The 17,715-nt window shown below is 37.2% G+C and overlaps 4 protein-coding genes and 1 long non-coding RNA gene across 7 annotated transcripts; 2 read left to right on the top strand and 3 right to left on the bottom strand.

The window, feature by feature from the left end:
- Positions 1 to 471: 471 nt before the first annotated feature.
- Positions 472 to 1,424, bottom strand: LOC141645815 (uncharacterized). The gene is made up of 2 exons (XR_012545176.1): positions 1,081 to 1,424; positions 472 to 887 (listed from the first exon to the last, which is right to left on the bottom strand). It is a non-coding gene; the product is annotated as an uncharacterized LOC141645815 (long non-coding RNA).
- Positions 1,425 to 3,267: 1,843 nt separating this feature from the next.
- On the top strand, positions 3,268 to 6,542 carry LOC141646798 (small ribosomal subunit protein eS8-like). The gene is made up of 5 exons (XM_074454757.1): positions 3,268 to 3,431; positions 3,605 to 3,677; positions 5,247 to 5,583; positions 5,947 to 6,113; positions 6,271 to 6,542. Exons 1-5 carry the CDS (start codon positions 3,428 to 3,430, stop codon positions 6,344 to 6,346), a joined length of 657 nt encoding a protein of 218 aa, XP_074310858.1. The 5' UTR covers positions 3,268 to 3,427; the 3' UTR covers positions 6,347 to 6,542.
- A 1,086-nt stretch (positions 6,543 to 7,628) lies between these two features.
- LOC141646797 (putative cytokinin riboside 5'-monophosphate phosphoribohydrolase LOGL5) lies at positions 7,629 to 12,879 on the top strand. Of its 3 annotated transcripts, none has more exons than XM_074454754.1 (5): positions 7,647 to 7,950; positions 9,143 to 9,271; positions 9,467 to 9,651; positions 10,315 to 10,591; positions 11,509 to 12,879. In XM_074454754.1, exons 1-5 carry the CDS (start codon positions 7,726 to 7,728, stop codon positions 11,548 to 11,550), a joined length of 858 nt encoding a protein of 285 aa, XP_074310855.1. In that variant the 5' UTR covers positions 7,647 to 7,725; the 3' UTR covers positions 11,551 to 12,879. The 3 variants fall into 3 exon arrangements, with proteins under 3 accessions (XP_074310856.1, XP_074310855.1, XP_074310854.1); XM_074454753.1 differs by having other exon boundaries at positions 10,315 to 10,632; positions 11,509 to 11,589; XM_074454755.1 differs by lacking the exon at positions 11,509 to 12,879 and having other exon boundaries at positions 7,629 to 7,950; positions 9,148 to 9,271; positions 10,315 to 10,805.
- LOC141646796 (serine/threonine/tyrosine-protein kinase HT1-like) lies at positions 11,560 to 12,519 on the bottom strand. Its single transcript, XM_074454752.1, has one exon. The coding sequence runs from the start codon at positions 12,517 to 12,519 to the stop codon at positions 11,560 to 11,562; it is 960 nt and encodes a 319-aa protein (XP_074310853.1).
- Positions 12,880 to 13,423: 544 nt separating the features above from the next.
- LOC141646793 (chloroplastic import inner membrane translocase subunit TIM22-2-like) lies at positions 13,424 to 16,575 on the bottom strand. The gene is made up of 5 exons (XM_074454750.1): positions 16,283 to 16,575; positions 14,865 to 14,929; positions 14,690 to 14,762; positions 14,541 to 14,594; positions 13,424 to 14,056 (listed from the first exon to the last, which is right to left on the bottom strand). The coding sequence occupies exons 1-5, from the start codon at positions 16,467 to 16,469 to the stop codon at positions 13,701 to 13,703; spliced, it is 735 nt and encodes a 244-aa protein (XP_074310851.1). The 5' UTR covers positions 16,470 to 16,575; the 3' UTR covers positions 13,424 to 13,700.
- Between the last annotated feature and the right edge of the window lie 1,140 nt (positions 16,576 to 17,715).

Genomic DNA, 17,715 nt, shown 5'->3' with positions numbered 1-17,715 from the left:
TACCGAGTATTTCTTGTTATTATCGCACCATTAGAGATAGATTTAGTTCTGGACTAAAGTTTCGAGCCATTCTTAGGTTCCAGCCCGCTAAACGTCCTCGACAAATTACTAAATATCGTCGACAATTTGTTAACTTTCCTAATCTACCCCTCACTCTAAACCCCCCATATATATTAACCTTTTTTTTCAAGTACGACATTTCCGTCACCACCGCTTCAATTCCGCCCCCAAATTTAAGGAATCGACAACGCAAGTAATCAAAACTAGTTTAATTTTTTAAAAATTTGTACTCCGTACTAATTAGTTAGTGGATTTAGAGGGTTTAGAATAGAATCGTTACTGTTAAAACGGATTAGCGATTATCGATTACCGCGTCCAAAATTCTTCGTCCAGTAGAGTACATACGAGATTAAGTTGATCACGTCTATAAACCGTCTCAACTCAAGATTCATCGCAAACAAAATCCGTATGTTGAGAATATGAATACACAGTTAAAAACTTGAAATACATAGTATGAAATTGAGTTCAGTAGTATCAAATTTTACCGCCTCCTATTCATTTGAATTCTTTACGTTTTTATTTTGTAACCGTATCTTAATCAAACGTGAAGAATCAAATGAAACGGAGGAAGTACTAAACATTCCGACGTCTATTTCCTCCACCAGGTTTGCTCCAATCATATCCATACTTCCTCGTAAGAAATTCCTTAACAAAATCATTCCTAGCTTTAGTTCGAGCTTGTTGCGGAGCGATATTCTTGTACGAATAATGTATACCGATTCCAAATAGCGCGGCGCCTCCTAAAAACCATCCAATTGTCATTGCCAGCTTTCGTGGCGTCGAGGGATAACACACCACCATTTTCTGCTTCTTCTCTTGTTAGCTTCCTGTAAATGCAGCAACCATGGTATTATATTATATCGGGTCTGATACATTTTGAGACGATATTGATCGCATTTTAGACGTAAAAATCGAATAATTGTGCAACTAATGAAGATAAATTAGGAAACTTTCATTGAGGAATTTCATCAAACAGGTTGTGTGCATGATTATTTTAATTAAAAATAGAGGGGTTATTACCTGTAGAGGTCAACAGTTGATGAGTTGAATGATATTTTGTTGAAAGTTTGGATCTTGTGGGATTTGAAGGGAATTATTTATACCTTTGCAGCAATCAAAGTGTGTGCTTTTTTTCTTATTTTCTTGGTTTTCATTTATGACTTTTTTTGTCCTTTAGTTTTTTATAGAGATGGCCGAGGTGGCCAATTGCACGAGTCGCCCCGGCCCGGCCTGGCCTGCCTTTCGGGGTTGTCGAAAACAAGGTCTGGTTGACTTGCTTGAGAGTTGAGACTAGTGTGACCCCTCAAATCGTCCAAGTTGGTTTGATGTCAAAGATAAACTACGTCCTGACACTTGGTCCTTTGAAAAACAATATAATAATTAGACTAGATCAATGACCCGGTCGTGGGGTTAGTGACGGTGGCACGGAAGACAACGAAGAGCGGGAGTGTTGGGCCGGTCTCCCTATTGTCTGGCCCAACCCGATCCATATCTATTTTTTTACGGGCCAAAAGTAGGCTGTGCTGTAAAACTTTGGCTCTAGGGCGGTCGAGGTAATGGGGTAATCTCACTTAGTTGGCACAATTGCTTCCAAGCTGGTTTAATGACCCGATGTGGCGCCGTCGACCGAGCTGGCCCGTCATGTGGCCAACTCTAATTAGGGTAGAAAATCAAATACGGTAACTCATGAAGGGACCCTTGACACGATACGACCTCATAAACAGCTAAAGTTGAAGTGTATAATACATGGTTTTCGGGATTTCAAGGTCCTATAACAAAAATGTCTGTGAGTCATACGGGGAGTTCCTCGGGTGAGATAAAACAGCTACACAAATTTTAGTGCCGGTATGCGATAAACGAGTCTTAGACGAAAATCAGGTACTACCTAAAAATAGATGAATACTTCTTAATTAGGGCCGAAATCGAATACGATATCTCATGAAGCGACCCCTGACACGAGGTAGAAAAATTGGGAGGAAAATAAACATGTCCCGGTACGACCTTTCAAACGGCTCAAATGTAAGTGTATAATACACGGTTTTCGGGGTTTCAAGGTCCTGGAACAAAAATGTCTCTAAATCATACGGACATTTTCTCGGGTAAGATAAAGCAGCCACACAAATTTTGAGAAGTAACAGTGAACATTCGAGGATGACGGTATGCAAGAAACGAGTTTTGGACGAAAATGAGGTGTTCCTTAAAAATAGATGGATACCTCTTACTTAGAACTGAAAAATCGAATAAGGTAACTCATGAAGCGACCCGAGACACGTGGTGGAAAACTGGGAGGAAATGAAGCATGCCCCGGTACGACCTCTTAACGGCTCAAAAGTAAGTGTGTAAAAACGGTTTTCGGGATTTGAAGGTGCCGGAACAAAAATGTCCCTAAATCATACGCATGTTTTCTCGGGTCAGATAAAGCAGCCACATAATTGGCGCTCTCCCTGGAACTAACCCGACCAGGCGACCACCCCTAAGGGTTAGTTTAGGGTCAACCAAGTTGAACCTGGACCGTCCATAGCACACTTTCCATGGGATAAAGCCTCAAGCCCAGACGACCAGATGAAAAAGACTGGCGCCTATTAAAAGAAAAGGGAGTAAATAATGAAGACTAAATGCCATGGCCAGACTCTAAATCACCTCTTGTTTGTTTTAATACGATTTAACAGTATAGAGTCAAAACCTAAGACTATTTTTTTTTTCAAAAAAAAAAAAAAAAAATCACTACAACAAAACTTGAGTTTTTCTTCTTGTTTATCTTTGGAAATTTTGATTATTTTTTATAAGAAGAGCCGTGTTAATAACTTCTTGTACATTACTTCGTAGTATGGTAATTCCGATATAAAGTCAACATATATAATGTTTGTAAAAATATTTATACGCATTTAATTTTCTGGGTCTACTAGTTTATAAGTGTGTAGTGAGTCTTTTGATAAACGACCTCTAAAAGCTCTAATTAAAACAGGCTTGTATAAAAATCGCCGGCGGCAAGAGTAGATCCATCTTGCCACCAATTTTATTTTATTTTTATTTTTTATTTTGCAAAGAGTGTCATCCAACACGAGCAAATTTAAAGTCGACGAAATTTAAACTTATGTCCTGAGTACTACCCGAAAAAACTCAATTGCAAATTTGTAGGGCTAAAACATAAGATAAGCCCAACATTTTTGAGCTAAAAATAAAATGAACAAAAAGCCCAAATTAAAGGGACACAATCGTAAATTCCCCAAAATTAGGGTTTTACACAAAACCTAGAGCAGCTTATCAACCCATCTCCCTCTTTAATCTGCTCAGTTCTTCAAACCCAGAATTTAGTGTAAGAGAGTGAGCGAGTGAGAGGGAGGGATCTTCTCTACAATTTGCGAAAATGGGTATGCAAATTAATCCCTAATCCCTAATTATTTCTTTATTGAAAAACCCCCAATTTGTAGAAAGATCAGATCTTTTTATCAATTGATTGATAATCATACAAATTGTTGATTCAAATACCCTATTTTTGATCTGAATTTTTCTGGGTATTGATTGGTTTTTGTGTTTGTTGTAGGTATTTCTCGTGATTCCATGCACAAGAGGCGTGCCACTGGTGGCAAGAAGAAGGCTTGGAGGAAGAAGAGAAAGTAATTCATTTTTGAACTTTACTTTCTTTTAAATTTTAATTTTTGTTAATTTTTTGATGTTCAAATTTATTGATTTTCATTGTTTTAATATTTATGTCATTTTGATTTGTTACATTTGTGTTGATGTGCTTGTGAAAGGTTATGTTTGATTACTCCCTCCGTCTCAATCATTTGTTTATCTTTGATTAAAATACCCTTCACAAAGAATATAAAAGGTTAATTGATTGAATAGGACGGAGGGGGAGTACTATCTAGTTGCTATGTTAATTATTTTTTGGTAAATGATTTATCAAAAATTCTTGTGGAAGATCGCCTTACACAAGAATTTGTGTAAATACGAGTTTTTTTATAACCGCTTTTTTAGTTTTTATTTTTTCATTTAAATTGATAAGGGTGTCGTTTTTCAGTCAGTGAATCCTAATGTAAAACAGCCTCACAAGAATACACAGTTGATTATTTGATTAGTTCGCAAAAGTGATACAATATCATGGTTGTCTCTGAATTGTATGGCATTTGTTTTTCTATTTTTGATTGATGATTCATTCGTCTCTTGTATTTGAGTGAAGTTTTAGTCTTGAAATTAATTTGGTTTAGTGTATGACATTTGCTTGTAGTAGATAAAGTTTTTGTTTCGTGAAAGAGAGTAACTTATGCACATTTGATTCAACAATCGACTATAGTTTTAAGTCACATTAGATTAAACAGTCGATTATAGTTAAGTAAATTTGGTTCAAATGTGGATAGTTTACGTCACATTGGATTCAGTTTGTGCGCCAATGAGACAGTCCTGTGTCGATTTGTTGCTCTATTTCCATGCTACACAACCTTAATTTACATTACTTAGTGACATTGCAGAAAGTTTTCTTACATTTTGAGGAAATGTATCAGTACCTTGCCTTCATTTCTTCATTTGTGTTTGTTTTCAAAGAAAATTTCCGCCTTTATTGTAATATTGTTCTATAGATTGATCGATGTAGGTCATCAGATTGGAAACTTGTGTGCTTATTGACGGTCCTGTGCTGATTTGTCACTCCATCAGCACGCAACATAATCATAAGCTATATCAATGTGCCCTTCATCATTTGTTGTTTTTGACACAATTTGTTAAAGACGGCTGATGTTGTGACATACATATTTGACTTCATGCTTACAGTTCTGTTTAAACTAGGTTTCTTTTTTTTTTTTGGAAAATATATAAAACTAATCAAACTTTCGTGACATCGACGTCTACGTAAGTCTCAAGAAAATGGCCCAATAGTGACCATGGTTACATTTTTCATTCAATTAACACTAGAAATGTAACAGTAAGCTGGCTAGAAATTATCTCAATTTATTAAGACATTGTTTAATTTGTAGTTTAATAGTAGGTACTATTCTTACTGTTCTTTGCGACGAAAAGCTTAATTGTGGTTATGTGAACTTATTTGTGATGGCGTTGGTGGATTGTTTTTGTTCAATTTCCTTCACATTTTTACTGCATTACCTCATTTGTCAGCAACTTTAGTTTTGCTTAGATTTGTTCGCTTTCAATTTACCTTATTCATTGTAATATATTTTTGAAAAAAAAAGGTACGAGTTAGGAAGGCAGCCAGCTAACACAAAGTTGTCAAGCAACAAGACTGTTAGAAGAGTCAGAGTCCGTGGTGGTAATGTGAAGTGGCGGGCGTTGAGGTTGGATACTGGTAACTACTCATGGGGTAGCGAGGCCGTTACCCGCAAGACCCGTATCTTGGATGTGGTGTACAATGCATCAAACAATGAGTTGGTGAGGACACAAACTTTGGTGAAGAGTGCCATTGTTCAAGTTGATGCTGCACCATTCAAGCAATGGTATCTACAACACTACGGAGTTGAAATTGGCCGCAAGAAGAAGGCTGCCGCTGCTGCTGCCAAGAAGGAAGGAGAGGTATATTTTGCTCTCCCTTCTCCTAATGTACAAGTCTTGTATTAAATGTTGTTCTTAGTGAAAACAGCCCAATTTTCTAATTTCTTGTTTAATTATTGGGTTTATAGGTAAGCCTTTTTTTTTTTCGTGCACCCTAATTGTTTTTCCGCTGATGCTGTCTTTACGTCATGTACATTTGCTCGCTGTTTTACCAGATAACTGGCAGTTTTCCTTCTCGGCTCTGTTGTTATCTGCATATTTTGATTTATTTTTCTCAAATTAACCACATTTTGAAGTTGTTTGTCTGTTGAGGTTTACTATTGCCTTATTTACTCTCCTCTATGGTTTAAAACTCAGATAATCAGTTATGTTTCATGTTAGCAGGATGGTGAGGCTACCGAGGAGACAAAGAAGAGCAACCATCTAACTAGAAAGCTTGAGAAACGCCAGGTGGATCGTGAACTTGACGCTCACATTGAAGAACAATTTGGTGGCGGTCGTTTGTTGGCTTGCATATCTTCACGCCCTGGTCAATGTGGCCGTTGTGATGGGTAAGTAACAAATTTCATGTTTTCCTTGATACCGATGTTTTACCAAACACCTTCTTCTTTTGCCGACATGGGAGTCATGATTCATGTGTACTTCTTTTGATACCTATTGACAAATTAGGTCGATAATTGCAATAACCATTTTCATCGATAATTTCAGTTACATTCTGGAGGGCAAGGAGCTCGAGTTCTACATGAAGAAGATCCAGAGGAAGAAGGGCAAATCAGCTGCTTAAATTACCTCTGTAGCATTATAGTCACCCTGATGTTTTATTTCTCTTTGGTTTTTGATCGACAAATGGCTCTTCATTAGCATATCGTTGGACCTGTTTTTAGTTGGAGTCGAAACCATTTTGTAATCCGTCAGTCAAGTTTAAATATTTTTGTTCTCATGGGGTTGGACTGTTGAAGTTCTCTACCGAATTTTTTTTAGATGGTTCTTTCCCACATTCTTGCCTAAATAAGCCTCAGATGCAGTGTTGAGCTGTTGTATATTGCAAGGCCCTTCGACATAATTTGTTATCCAACTATGCGTCAAGGGCCTTGCAATATGAGTGGAAGTGTACTAACTGGATTTGAATCTACGAGCGTTCATGATTTTTTCGTTTTAATCAGTTGATGAAGACGTTGTCGAGTCTAGAATCGGTTTGTAACATTTGAGTCCTGAATTCGTTTTATATGAATACGGGATATAAAATTGGCCGATTGCCTGCCTATACGCCTATACCCGACAAACATTTAGCCTAGATCATCAGTCGCTAGATAGGCAACTCTTTTGGTCTGGAAGTGTAGAGTAGGCTGTGGAAATCATTATACATGTGTACCTAATCTTTCGGGCTAATCGGGACAAAATTAAATTATCTATACCAGTTTTACGAAACTTGTATAATTCTTCTCTAAAGTCGAAAATTATGTTAATCTGTACCATTTTTATGAAACTTGTATAATTCTTATCTAAACTTCATAAAACTTATACTTCGTATGATCGATACCACTTATCTAAACCGATTATCTATGCAGTTTAGATAATTGTTACTGTATAATTACAGTATCTTATTACTCATATTATTCTTATAAGATTAGTATGATCTTTTCTTTTAAATTTAAGTATCAAATGCCGATTATCCTAAAAATCGGTTCATCTTGCTATCATTTAACAAAAATTCTTATTTGTGACGCGTTATAAGCCTATAACATTTCACAACAATAATTGCTTATCACAATTCACTCCTCAGGCAAAAATTGTTGATCACTTAAAATCATATTTTTAGAAAAAATAAAAAGCATTAAGATTACAGCGCGTCTTGCTTCAGCTCGTTTGAAATAAGAATTTGTGTTAAGATTAATTTAGAAAAACCCGTCTTTTTTCTTTCTAAAGTGAGAGTTGAAATGAGTATTTAACCAATAAAAAAACCGGCTATCATCTAATGACAGCTGAGTTTTTTTATTCGCAAGAGTTAGGAATCGAAACCCTGACCACTCATTTAAGAGATGAAAGCCTTGGGCCCTCGGTACATCTAAAGTGAGAATTGAAATGAGTGTTTAACCAACCGGCTATCACACGTCCAGTGAATTAACCTGAGTTCTTGTAGCAGTAGTCACCAAAAACTCAACCATGGGATTAACCAGTTTCGCAAGCTCATCTTTCTCTCATGCTGCAATTACTCCAAATCCACACAAATTTGATTCAAAGTTACAATCTTTCAATCAAATAAGAACTACCCATTTCATTAATTTCAAGATTTATAGTACCAATTTTCATGGAATCTCATTTAAATTACCCAGATGCTGTAAAACAACTGAAATGATCCAATTTGATGAAAGAACTAGTGCAAATGAGGTAATTTAATTTCCCATTTTGTAATTTCATTTTTTTATTACCCCAGTGTCTCAATGACTCCCGTACCCTTTGTGCAAAAAAAAAAAAGAGGTTGTTTGCGATTTGCGAATGACCTAAGATGAAAATTTTGTCGAACTACATTTGTAATAAAAAGAAGGGCAACTAGTTTAGTGAGCCATTTTGTTTTATTCCGTTATAATTAATTTTGGGTAGATATGATGTTTCAATAAAATGTTAGTGTGTTTAGTGTATAGCTTATTATTTACGGTTATTCAATTGATTGGTATCTCTGTGCTTAGTTGATTAATGTAAGTGATCAACAAAAGAAATGTTAGTATCAAATTTGTGGAGTGGATGGCATTTGATTCTGTCAACAAACCATCTCAACCAAAAGCTTAAGCTTAAGTTTAAGCTGATGGTTGGAGTCTCAAGATTGATTTTATAATCGAACCCGTGACCTGTTGGTCACACTAACTCTGATACCATGTCAAGAAACCATCTCAACCAAAAGCCAAAATCCAAAAGCCAAAAGCCAAAACCTTAAGCTGATGGTTGGAGTCCCAAGATCGGTTTTTATACTCGAACCCCTGAGGTCATACTGGCTCTGATACCATGTCAAGAAACCATCTCGCTGATGGTTGGAGTCCCAAGATCGGTTTTACTCTTAACAGATTCGTGGTGCATGTAAATAGGATTTCTTTGAATGTAGTTTCTGAACACCAATCTTTCGGTTCGAGAGTTCGAGTTTTGTAGTAGACAGTTTCAGACTTTCAGAAGTAGCTAGTTTAGATTGGTAAATATTGATCTCTTGTGGTTATCTTTGCTTCTTTGATAGTATAAAGAAGAGTCCATGAATGTAGTAATTGGCAATGATATACCAAGTACTGTGGTTTGAAGCTAACCATTGATATAGCTTGGTTCGTAGTCCAAACGTTTGCACGTTGGTTCAAGAGATCTCGTTATGAACACTTGGAATCTTTCTTCAGTATTTGTGTGAGGATGTTTAGAAAATGGCTTATTAGGTTAGTGGTGTTTGGGGATGGTTAATATTGTCTTTGGAATATGGCAATCTCGTCTTACCATGGAAGGGGCTAGGTTTGGGCGTGGTAGCGGCTTTCAGATTCAAGTTTTACTGAATGCTTAGTCTTTTGCATGATGTTCTATCTTGTTAATATTTTGCCTCCTTCAAAAGGTCAGATTGGAGATTGAACGGTGCTATAAACTAATTCACCGACTAGGCAGGGGGGTGATCTACATTGGTTCTGCACGACCAGGCCCGGATCATCCACATTACATGCAATCACTTAATCTGAGTAGAGAGGTACGTTGTCTCCGTCCTAAGTCCCGCCCTTTCTGATATATGCTGTAAAAATGTACTCAGAATTGTTCCGATTTTCTGCTCAAGCATTCATGAGAAATTGAGAATGTGTCTGAAGATCATCAGCGCATGCCGTTTGTCAATTATAGGGGAAAAAAAGAACAATAATTTACTCCTACATGTGATTTTCATTGTCAGATTGCGAATCTATTGGATTGCACTTCTTGGACTGGAGCTGGTCCAGGGCTCATGGATGCAGCTACAAGGGGAGCAATGGAAGCAGGGAAACCTGTCGGGGGATTTAAGATTGAAAAAGAAGCTGGTCAATGGAGTTCAACAGGTTCTCATCCGTACCTGCCCCATGATACATATCTTACATGCAGGTACCTTTCCGAAATTTGATTTGTTGACTCATTTTACTTCCGAATATCGCAGCAAAATGCTGTATTATTTTATGGTTTGGAGTATAATTAGATACTGTTTACACATTCTGATTGTAAACCAACATCCACATGCTAATGAGTCAGCCTAGTGTTTTCTTTCGCTGCAATACTCTATTTCTCTGCTATATTTGCTCGTAAAGCAAAAAAAAAAGACAAGCGGTAGGTTTTTAGGGTCCTTTCCCCTAATCTGTAGATTAAGAAGTGCCAGTGTTGCGGTTAATAACACAACTTGCAAATCTCGTTGTGAGCGGAACAATGCACCTGATTTATATGCGGTTAATAACACGTCATTAGACATCAATGCACGTGGGCTGTACTTGTTTCTTCAAGAAACAATTATATTATCAATTAGGAGTATAACAAGGATTATACCTCAGACTTCTCGGTTTATTAAAGAACATATAAACTATGAATTTTGGACAATGTCCGAAGCCTGATTATCATTATTGCATTTATTATAACAGAGTACATTTGAATTCAGTAAGAGCATTCTTACAATACACTTATAATTCTGTTCATCTCGGCAAATTTGTCATAAATATATTTTTCTTCATCAACTTTTACATATCGTCTGAGATGCAACAACTTTTTCATCGTCTACAGATTCTTCTCAGCCAGGAAACACGGACTTGTAGATGCTGCAGTGAGAAACAGTCCTTCTGATCGGACTGCTGTAATTGCGCTACCTGGTGGAATCGGCACTCTCGATGAGATGTTTGAGATGCTGGCATTGATTCAGCTCCAGAGAATAGGATCGCAGCTTCCGGTTCCCTTCCTTGTGATGAATTATGACGCGTACTACTCCAAATTGCTAGAATTTCTTCAAGACTGTGAGCACTGGGGCACTATTGCCAAGGGAGAGGTGGACCCACTTTGGAAGGTGTGTGAAACTAATGAGGAAGCTTTAGCTCATTTAGCCAGGTTTTACAATCTTCCTTTTCGCAATTAAACCAAATTATTTGTCCAACTTTTCACCGAGAATGTCTTGAGATATTCCTGATTTTGCACTGAGAAAAATTCGATTGTACCACTTTCGTGTCATCTTTTGTTGCACTCACATTCCCATTTGAACGAGAGAACACTGTCTCGGCACCACAATTTTTTTTCTGTATTTTCAACCTGATAACATCAACCCCAGTGAATTAACCATGCAGAAGGTTCGAGATGTTTTAGAATTGAACATCAGCTGAAGGGATTTATCATGTTACCTCCATAAATTTGAGATGTTTTAGAATCATAGGGCGTGTTTGGTAAACAGCGGATTGACAAAAAATTAGCATATTTGGGACTTTTAGCATATATTTGACCAGTCAATATGCTATTTGGGGTGTTTGGTAAACAACATATTGGGATAATAGATTGGGGCCGAATCTACTATTTTACAATATGCTGCTCCCCCAGCATATTCTAAGAGTAGATTGGGAAAAACATAAATTCACATTTTTACCCTTAGAAAAATATAACCCTACCTTTATTCCATAGTTCATTCATGTCCTTATTTGTCATTTTACAAAAGATTGAGATAATCTGCTAATTTAAATCAGCTACTTACGAAACACGTTTAAAAAAATCTTCTAATAGAATATACTAGTCAAACCTGTCAACAAAATCTGCTAATTATAACCTGCTTTCACAATCTACTTCTGCCAATATTAATCTGTTGTTTATCAAACAGAGCCATAGCTTTCAGGACCTTCACTCGTACCTCGGATTGATTTCTCCTCTTATAATGCATGACCTGAAAATAAGATTAAGGTCGATTGTTAGTTCTTATCTTTTCGACTCTGTACCTGGCAGATCCGAGTCCAAATCCTACCTTCTAGCAACGATTCTTTCTGAACAACAGGTCTAGTCTTGAGGATCAAGTGTTGAAATTTCAGAGATTCGTACTTGACTAGGGTTTGTGAAACAGCGGAGAAAGCTCATCTTCTTATGATCATTCTGTCTAATGCAATCCTGCACCAGCTTCAGTGTTCCATCATGAGCAAGATCGGCCTTGAACTTCTCCAACACCTCTACAATCCAACCAAAGTCGGGCCTTTTCTTGGGATCCGAATAACAACATTGTTCTATCAAAGCTTTCATCGGATCTGAACACTCGTTTGGAATCTCCAGCCTTGGATTTTTGTTAGCCACAGCATATGCAACTTGAACCGCACTCATATCAGCAAACGGAGTGCTTCCTGATATCATCTCAAACAACAAGAGACCGAAACTATACACATCAACCTTCTTATTACAAGATTTCTTCCTTTTTATCATCTCCGGTGCCATCCACCTGTAAGTTCCTACATAACTTTCAGGGATTTCCGAGCAGGAGTCCTCACAAGAAACGCCAAAATCAGCAATTTTCAAGCCAAACCCATGCCCGATCAGAACATTCTCGGGTTTGAGATCCCTGTGAATTATACCCTGGGAATGTATGTACTCCATCCCACGCGCAATCTCAAGAGCAAGAACGAGTACTGTCGGTAATGTAAGACGAGTACTTTCGTTTCTAAGTTTGTTCAGGTATGATCTTAAAGAACCCTCTGACAAATACTCGGTCACAATGCAGAAAGCATCTTCCTGTTTGAATGCTCCTACAAATTTCAGCACATTGGGATGATGAAGTCTAGACAAAAGACTCGATTCTTGATCAAACTCTTTCTGTAAACGAGCTAAACAACGTTCCTTGTCGACTTCTTGGTCTTGAACCTGAATAACCTTCACAGCAACATGCATTTCATTATATGTTCCATGGTAAATTCGACTATCAGCCCCCTGACCGAACTCTTGACCAATCGACAATCTCGAAAGATCAAACATGTTTTTGTTATCAAACGGTTCAGTCGATGAAGGAACCCGTCTTCCATGGCGAAAATATTTCTGCCATGCTGAAATCTTCATGCTGTTCACGTTAGATTGTTTACTATTCTCTGATGGAAAAATTCTAACCATAGTGTAGTGTATAAATAAATAAATAAATTATAATAATATACTTAATAATCTTTTATGGGAATATTTCTTTGTTCTTGATTGTTTGCATAAAAATAAAAATTGTATTTACCTAGTACTACTCGAACACGAATCGTAGGAGACACGGTATTGGACTATTTATACAATCCTAGCTGCAATTTGTTTTGTTTTATTGATTTTTTTTTTATGGAAACTAATATCTTTATTAGTTTGAATTGCACTTTTGCTTCTTTATCACGTATTCACGAATTATTGGATAGGACGGTCTTATCCAATCTGATAATTTTTCAAACCCAAATGGTTGGATAAGACGGTCTTTTCTATAAGACCAACCCAACAAGAAGAAGCGCAATTAAAATATTAAATAAATATATTTTATATTGTTAATTTGGGTTATTCCCTTATTCGGCTTGCTCTTATGTTGTAAGACCGTTTTGGAAAAGAGTTGCTGGTTTTCAAATTTTCTTCAAATTTTCAAAACAAATGTTCGTCAAATGTCGATTTAAGCCAAAATTAGTCATCCAAATCGACTTAAATGTACAAGTAATAGCTAAGATTCATGTTCTAGATTGCTCTCATTTTATTTCTCCGTTCTACGCCTGAGACGATTGTCGCATATTTATGCAAATCGGTGAGGCCGTCATATTGAGCTTGACTAATTCGACTTGAGGATTGTGTACAACCCTATATTACAAGCCTGAAAAGCCCAAAGACGAAAGAACATTTAAATTATCGTTAACTGCAGCTTGAAAATGAGACTGAAATCGCTAAACACGGAATGAACGGAATGAACTACATTCATATATTCATGGTAACTGCGCAAGCTCTTCGCTGAAGTAAGTTGTCGGTACCTTCACCAACCCTAATCCTCCTAATCATAACTTTAAGGCAGACAAAAATCAGGATTAACTTACAAATCAGAGGGAAGAGATGGATTAAAAGACGTAAATCAACAACAGCGGGGAAAAGTTTGCAAGCTTGATACTAACAAACAAAAAAAAAGTGCTTTATGAGGCACAAATTCCCGGAAATTATGGTATACCATGGCCGTGGTTCTTTTTTGGCTTTCTCAAAGATCGACAGAATGACGAAAATTGGGTCTTAAATTCGTCTGGGAGAGGGAATGCTAAGGGAGGAAGTGTATTTGGGTTATTTCGGGACCCTCGTAAGGAATGCACCAATGCTAGTTGTTCTTGTTTCCTATTTAAGCCTTCTAGTAGAAGGTTAAATGCCCCGAAAGCAGCACAATTCTTGAGGATATCTTGAGAAATACCGGGGTTTCTTGGGCTATCGTGCGCCAGTGCTGATTGTTTTCGGTTTAAGCCCTCCAGGATGAAGTTAAATGCACCAAAAGTAAGACAGCTCTGTAGGAGGGCCTGAGGAGCCCCTGCCACGAAAGAACAACAATGGTTGACATATATAAATTAGATTTATACCTTAGAACGATAGCAGAATTGTGTTTTGAGGTAAACGATAAAAAACACCCTATCACAAATCGAAAAGGTTAAGGTAATTAAAAATTTCCCCTTTATGTCCTAATGTGTTTCACAGATTACGTGCGCTGGGGCTTGAAGACTTTTAAACAGCTTTTCAATTACTCACTTTGATGACCTCGTGTTTTAACAATTTTTCACTTTGGTTGCCTAAGGCATCAACAACAACAACATCAGAGCCTTAATCCCAAAATGATTGGAGGTCGGGTGACATGAATCATCCTTTAGAACCCGGTTGCCTAAGGTATCATGGTGACAAAATAGGATTCTGTTGATAAACCAACGAGCATAACCAACTTATCTGAAACCACCGAAAAAACGGCTCTAAAAAGTCTATGATTATAAGTGAGTGTGCATATTACTCCGACATGAACGTACCTGGGACAGTTAGAGCAATTCCAGTGCAACAACCAGCTACTCCTGCATTTATGACTTGAAATAGAAGGAAAAGTGTCATATATATATATATATAAGTTGCATCACGACGGCACATTGTAAAAGGAGCATCAAATTTTAAGTCATCTTACCATCATCCTTGCCCCGTAGCTTCTTCATGAAGCACATCACCAAACTATTAACCCCAGACAGAGCTGCAAATGTCTGTTTATGAAGAGATATATCATATATCCCACATGAAACGAAAACTACACATCTTGAGGAAGGAATAAAAAGAGTTAAGTCAATGCAAGATGACAATTATACCTTGGCTGAAGCACCTGCATCTGCAAACGATCCCTTAAATCCTTTCTTTCTGACCAATCCAGCACCTATAGTGGACAACATTAGAAATATCTTTCAGATAATCGAATAAAACAGAACAATTAGCATATTAGATGACAAGAGTCCAGTAATAGCCACAAGAAGAAGAAAATTCACCAGTCTTCAGGTCATGTGCTAAACATCTCACAGAAGAAACTCGATAATGAGAGTCATGAAAGAAAACAACGTGCTTCTGAATGACTACTTACAGAATGGCATTAGCCGCATTGAATAAGTAAGGTAAACCATAACTGGAAAAAGAAAAAAAAAAAGGTTTCCTCCTCTATTGTCTCTCAACAAATTGAATATAACGTTTCTCGAAGCCCTGAAGGTGTATACATTTAAACGTGTAAACAGAGAAATGTAAATTAGGAGCTTTTAACATTCATCATATTGACAAGAACACTTGCTTAGTTCTAATACACGTTATTTTACATTTGTACATGTATAAATTTTAGTTTAAAATTGCAAGTTTGCTAGCAAAAAAAAGTGGCCTTGTATAGTTGTCTGAGGCAGCGCTGCACATGATTGCCATAAAATCGCTTGGTGTGCATCCCACGCCTTCTAAACTAAGGTCTAAAAGAACGACTGAAACTGCAACCAATTAACCAATGCTCTGCTATTTCGAAGCACCCTCTGCAACATCTCACCAAAAGACATCTATAAGTGCGAGACCAATTTCGCCATAACAATACGAATGCTACTACCATCACAAATATGATTGTCAATACTCTCCTTGTTTAATAAATGTTCCAAAAGTCCCTTTTATAAATCCTTAGATCGATTTCCTCGTACTAACATACTGAATACATGCTAGTAAAGCCTCTTATAATCTCCATCAGCTTACGGAAACCACACCACACTGCCTCTGCCTACTCCAAAACCGACATTACTACCAACAGAAGCTCTACACGACTATAAAACTCCCAAATACAGCAAACTACCTCCTTTCACTTCTACCAGTCGAAATTCACAAAGCGCAACTACACATAAATGCTTCCACATTTCCGAATTAGCGATTATATACAGAAACAATACAATCTAACCTAAGCAATCGAGGTAACATCGAAAACACTGTTTCGAGTCTAAACTCAAGAATCACACACAACAACCAACTTAAACCTCATATCAAACTGAATTTTCGCTTCCGCCGCAATTCCTTATCCAAATTAGACGTGATTAACACAATTAAACGATCAAAATATCGAAAAATTCAATAAATTTCCCTCAATTAACATCCAATAATAACTAACAATCATTTAATCACATGTAATACTTAATAATTAACTAAAACAACTGAATTACCATAAAATAGTAAAAAAAAAAAAAAAGGCAAAATAAAAAGGAGAGAGAGAAACAACCGTATCCGAAGAGAGAGCCGGTGAAAGCGCCGGCAGCGGTATCGCCGGCGAATTTGAGGAGGCAGACGAGAGGAGCATTGTTGTTCAAGTTAGCAATGGCGTTGGATGAAGAACTAGGGTTAGGGTTAGGGTTTTCATCGATACCGAAATCGTAATCGTCGTTGTCAATATTTGGGGATTCCGACATGTTTTCTTTCTCTCTCTTTTAATTCGCTGTCACAGTGTCACTGGTTTTTTTTCAGTATATCTCCTCGTAAGTCGCACGTCGGCGTATAAAATTCGGGTTACGATTCTCTCCATTTCTTGACAAAATTTCATTGAATACGGGCGATATTCGTCACAAGCTTGTGACGGATACCGTTTCCTCTCACAAAATACCTATTAAGAGGTGAGTGGAAGCACAAGGGGGTGCCCACCTTGTCCTCTCTCCCTTTTTGTGAGAGGTCACAAGCTTGTAACGGGATTAGCTCGTCACAAGCAAGACTAGCTGATTTTAAATTGAATTATTATTCGCACTTTCACCATTCAATCATTTCAAAATAAATCCGGACGGTTAAAATAAAATGAAAGGAAAGGGGAAGATTAGACCTGGCAAACGGGTTAAATTCAGGTCGGGTTAGTTCGAGTCGGTTCAGTTCGGGTCTCTCATAGATTTCGGGTTAATTCGGGTTGGGCCGGTTCATTTTTGGTTTCGGGTTTGTTAGTTGGGTCTGTTTCGGGTCAAACGGGTTGGGTTATTTCAGGTCGGGTCATTTTCAGGTCAATGAATAAGAGAGAAAAAGTCATTTCAAGTCTTTTCGGTTCAATAAGAGTTATATTTTGTCGGGTCATTTTCGAGTTAGGCGATTTTGGATCGGGTCATTTTCGGGTCAGATCAGTTACAGGTAGGGCAGAGTACGGATCGGGTATCCGATCCAAACTGCTAGTTCGAAACGGGGTTTCGAACTAGCAGTTTGGATCGGATATCCATATTAGAAATCCTGAAATTAGATATCCAATATCCAAACAAAATGTTTCGGATATCCAAAGTTCGGGTATCCAAAATAATCGGATCAGATGCAGATATCCATCGGATATCCATACTTTTGAATTTACTTCAAAATTAAGTTTGAAACATGATTATATTCATAGTCTTACATGATGATTTTCTTTAGTATTCTTACTCCAATGTTCTCGACATAAAATTTAAGTACCACTTACATATTTCTCTAATATTTTAAACATTAATTAAGTTGTTGTATCAAATAAAATTTTATTTTCTCGAAATTATACTAGAAAACTATAGTTTCGGATCGGATCGGAATCCAAAAGTTTTAATTCTAATATCCATATCCAAACCAAAACCAAAGATTTCGGATCAGATATCCAAACCAAACTTAACTTTCGGATTGGATCGGATATCGGATCGATTTGGATAATCGGATTTTTTGTTC

This window comes from Silene latifolia, chromosome 3, assembly GCF_048544455.1.
Source record: "Silene latifolia isolate original U9 population chromosome 3, ASM4854445v1, whole genome shotgun sequence".
Lineage (NCBI taxonomy): Eukaryota > Viridiplantae > Streptophyta > Magnoliopsida > Caryophyllales > Caryophyllaceae > Silene > Silene latifolia.
Note: the sequence above shows the minus strand (reverse complement) of the source record. Positions and strands in the feature narration are given on the sequence as shown.

Coding starts and splice junctions, on each gene's coding strand:
- LOC141646796 (XM_074454752.1), bottom strand. CDS start 12,519: ATGTTTGATCTTTCGAGATTGTCGATTGGTCAAGAGTTCGGTCAGGGG.
- LOC141646798 (XM_074454757.1), top strand. Junction 3,678..5,246: donor GCTTGGAGGAAGAAGAGAAA/GTAATTCATTTT, acceptor TGAAAAAAAAAG/GTACGAGTTAGGAAGGCAGC. Junction 5,584..5,946: donor CTGCCAAGAAGGAAGGAGAG/GTATATTTTGCT, acceptor TCATGTTAGCAG/GATGGTGAGGCTACCGAGGA.
- LOC141646797 (XM_074454753.1), top strand. CDS start 7,726: ATGGGATTAACCAGTTTCGCAAGCTCATCTTTCTCTCATGCTGCAATT. Junction 7,951..9,142: donor AAAGAACTAGTGCAAATGAG/GTAATTTAATTT, acceptor CTCCTTCAAAAG/GTCAGATTGGAGATTGAACG. Junction 9,272..9,466: donor CACTTAATCTGAGTAGAGAG/GTACGTTGTCTC, acceptor TTTCATTGTCAG/ATTGCGAATCTATTGGATTG.
- LOC141646793 (XM_074454750.1), bottom strand. CDS start 16,469: ATGTCGGAATCCCCAAATATTGACAACGACGATTACGATTTCGGTATC. Junction 14,763..14,864: donor ATGCAGGTGCTTCAGCCAAG/GTATAATTGTCA, acceptor CTTCATAAACAG/ACATTTGCAGCTCTGTCTGG. Junction 14,595..14,689: donor GCTACGGGGCAAGGATGATG/GTAAGATGACTT, acceptor TTCTATTTCAAG/TCATAAATGCAGGAGTAGCT.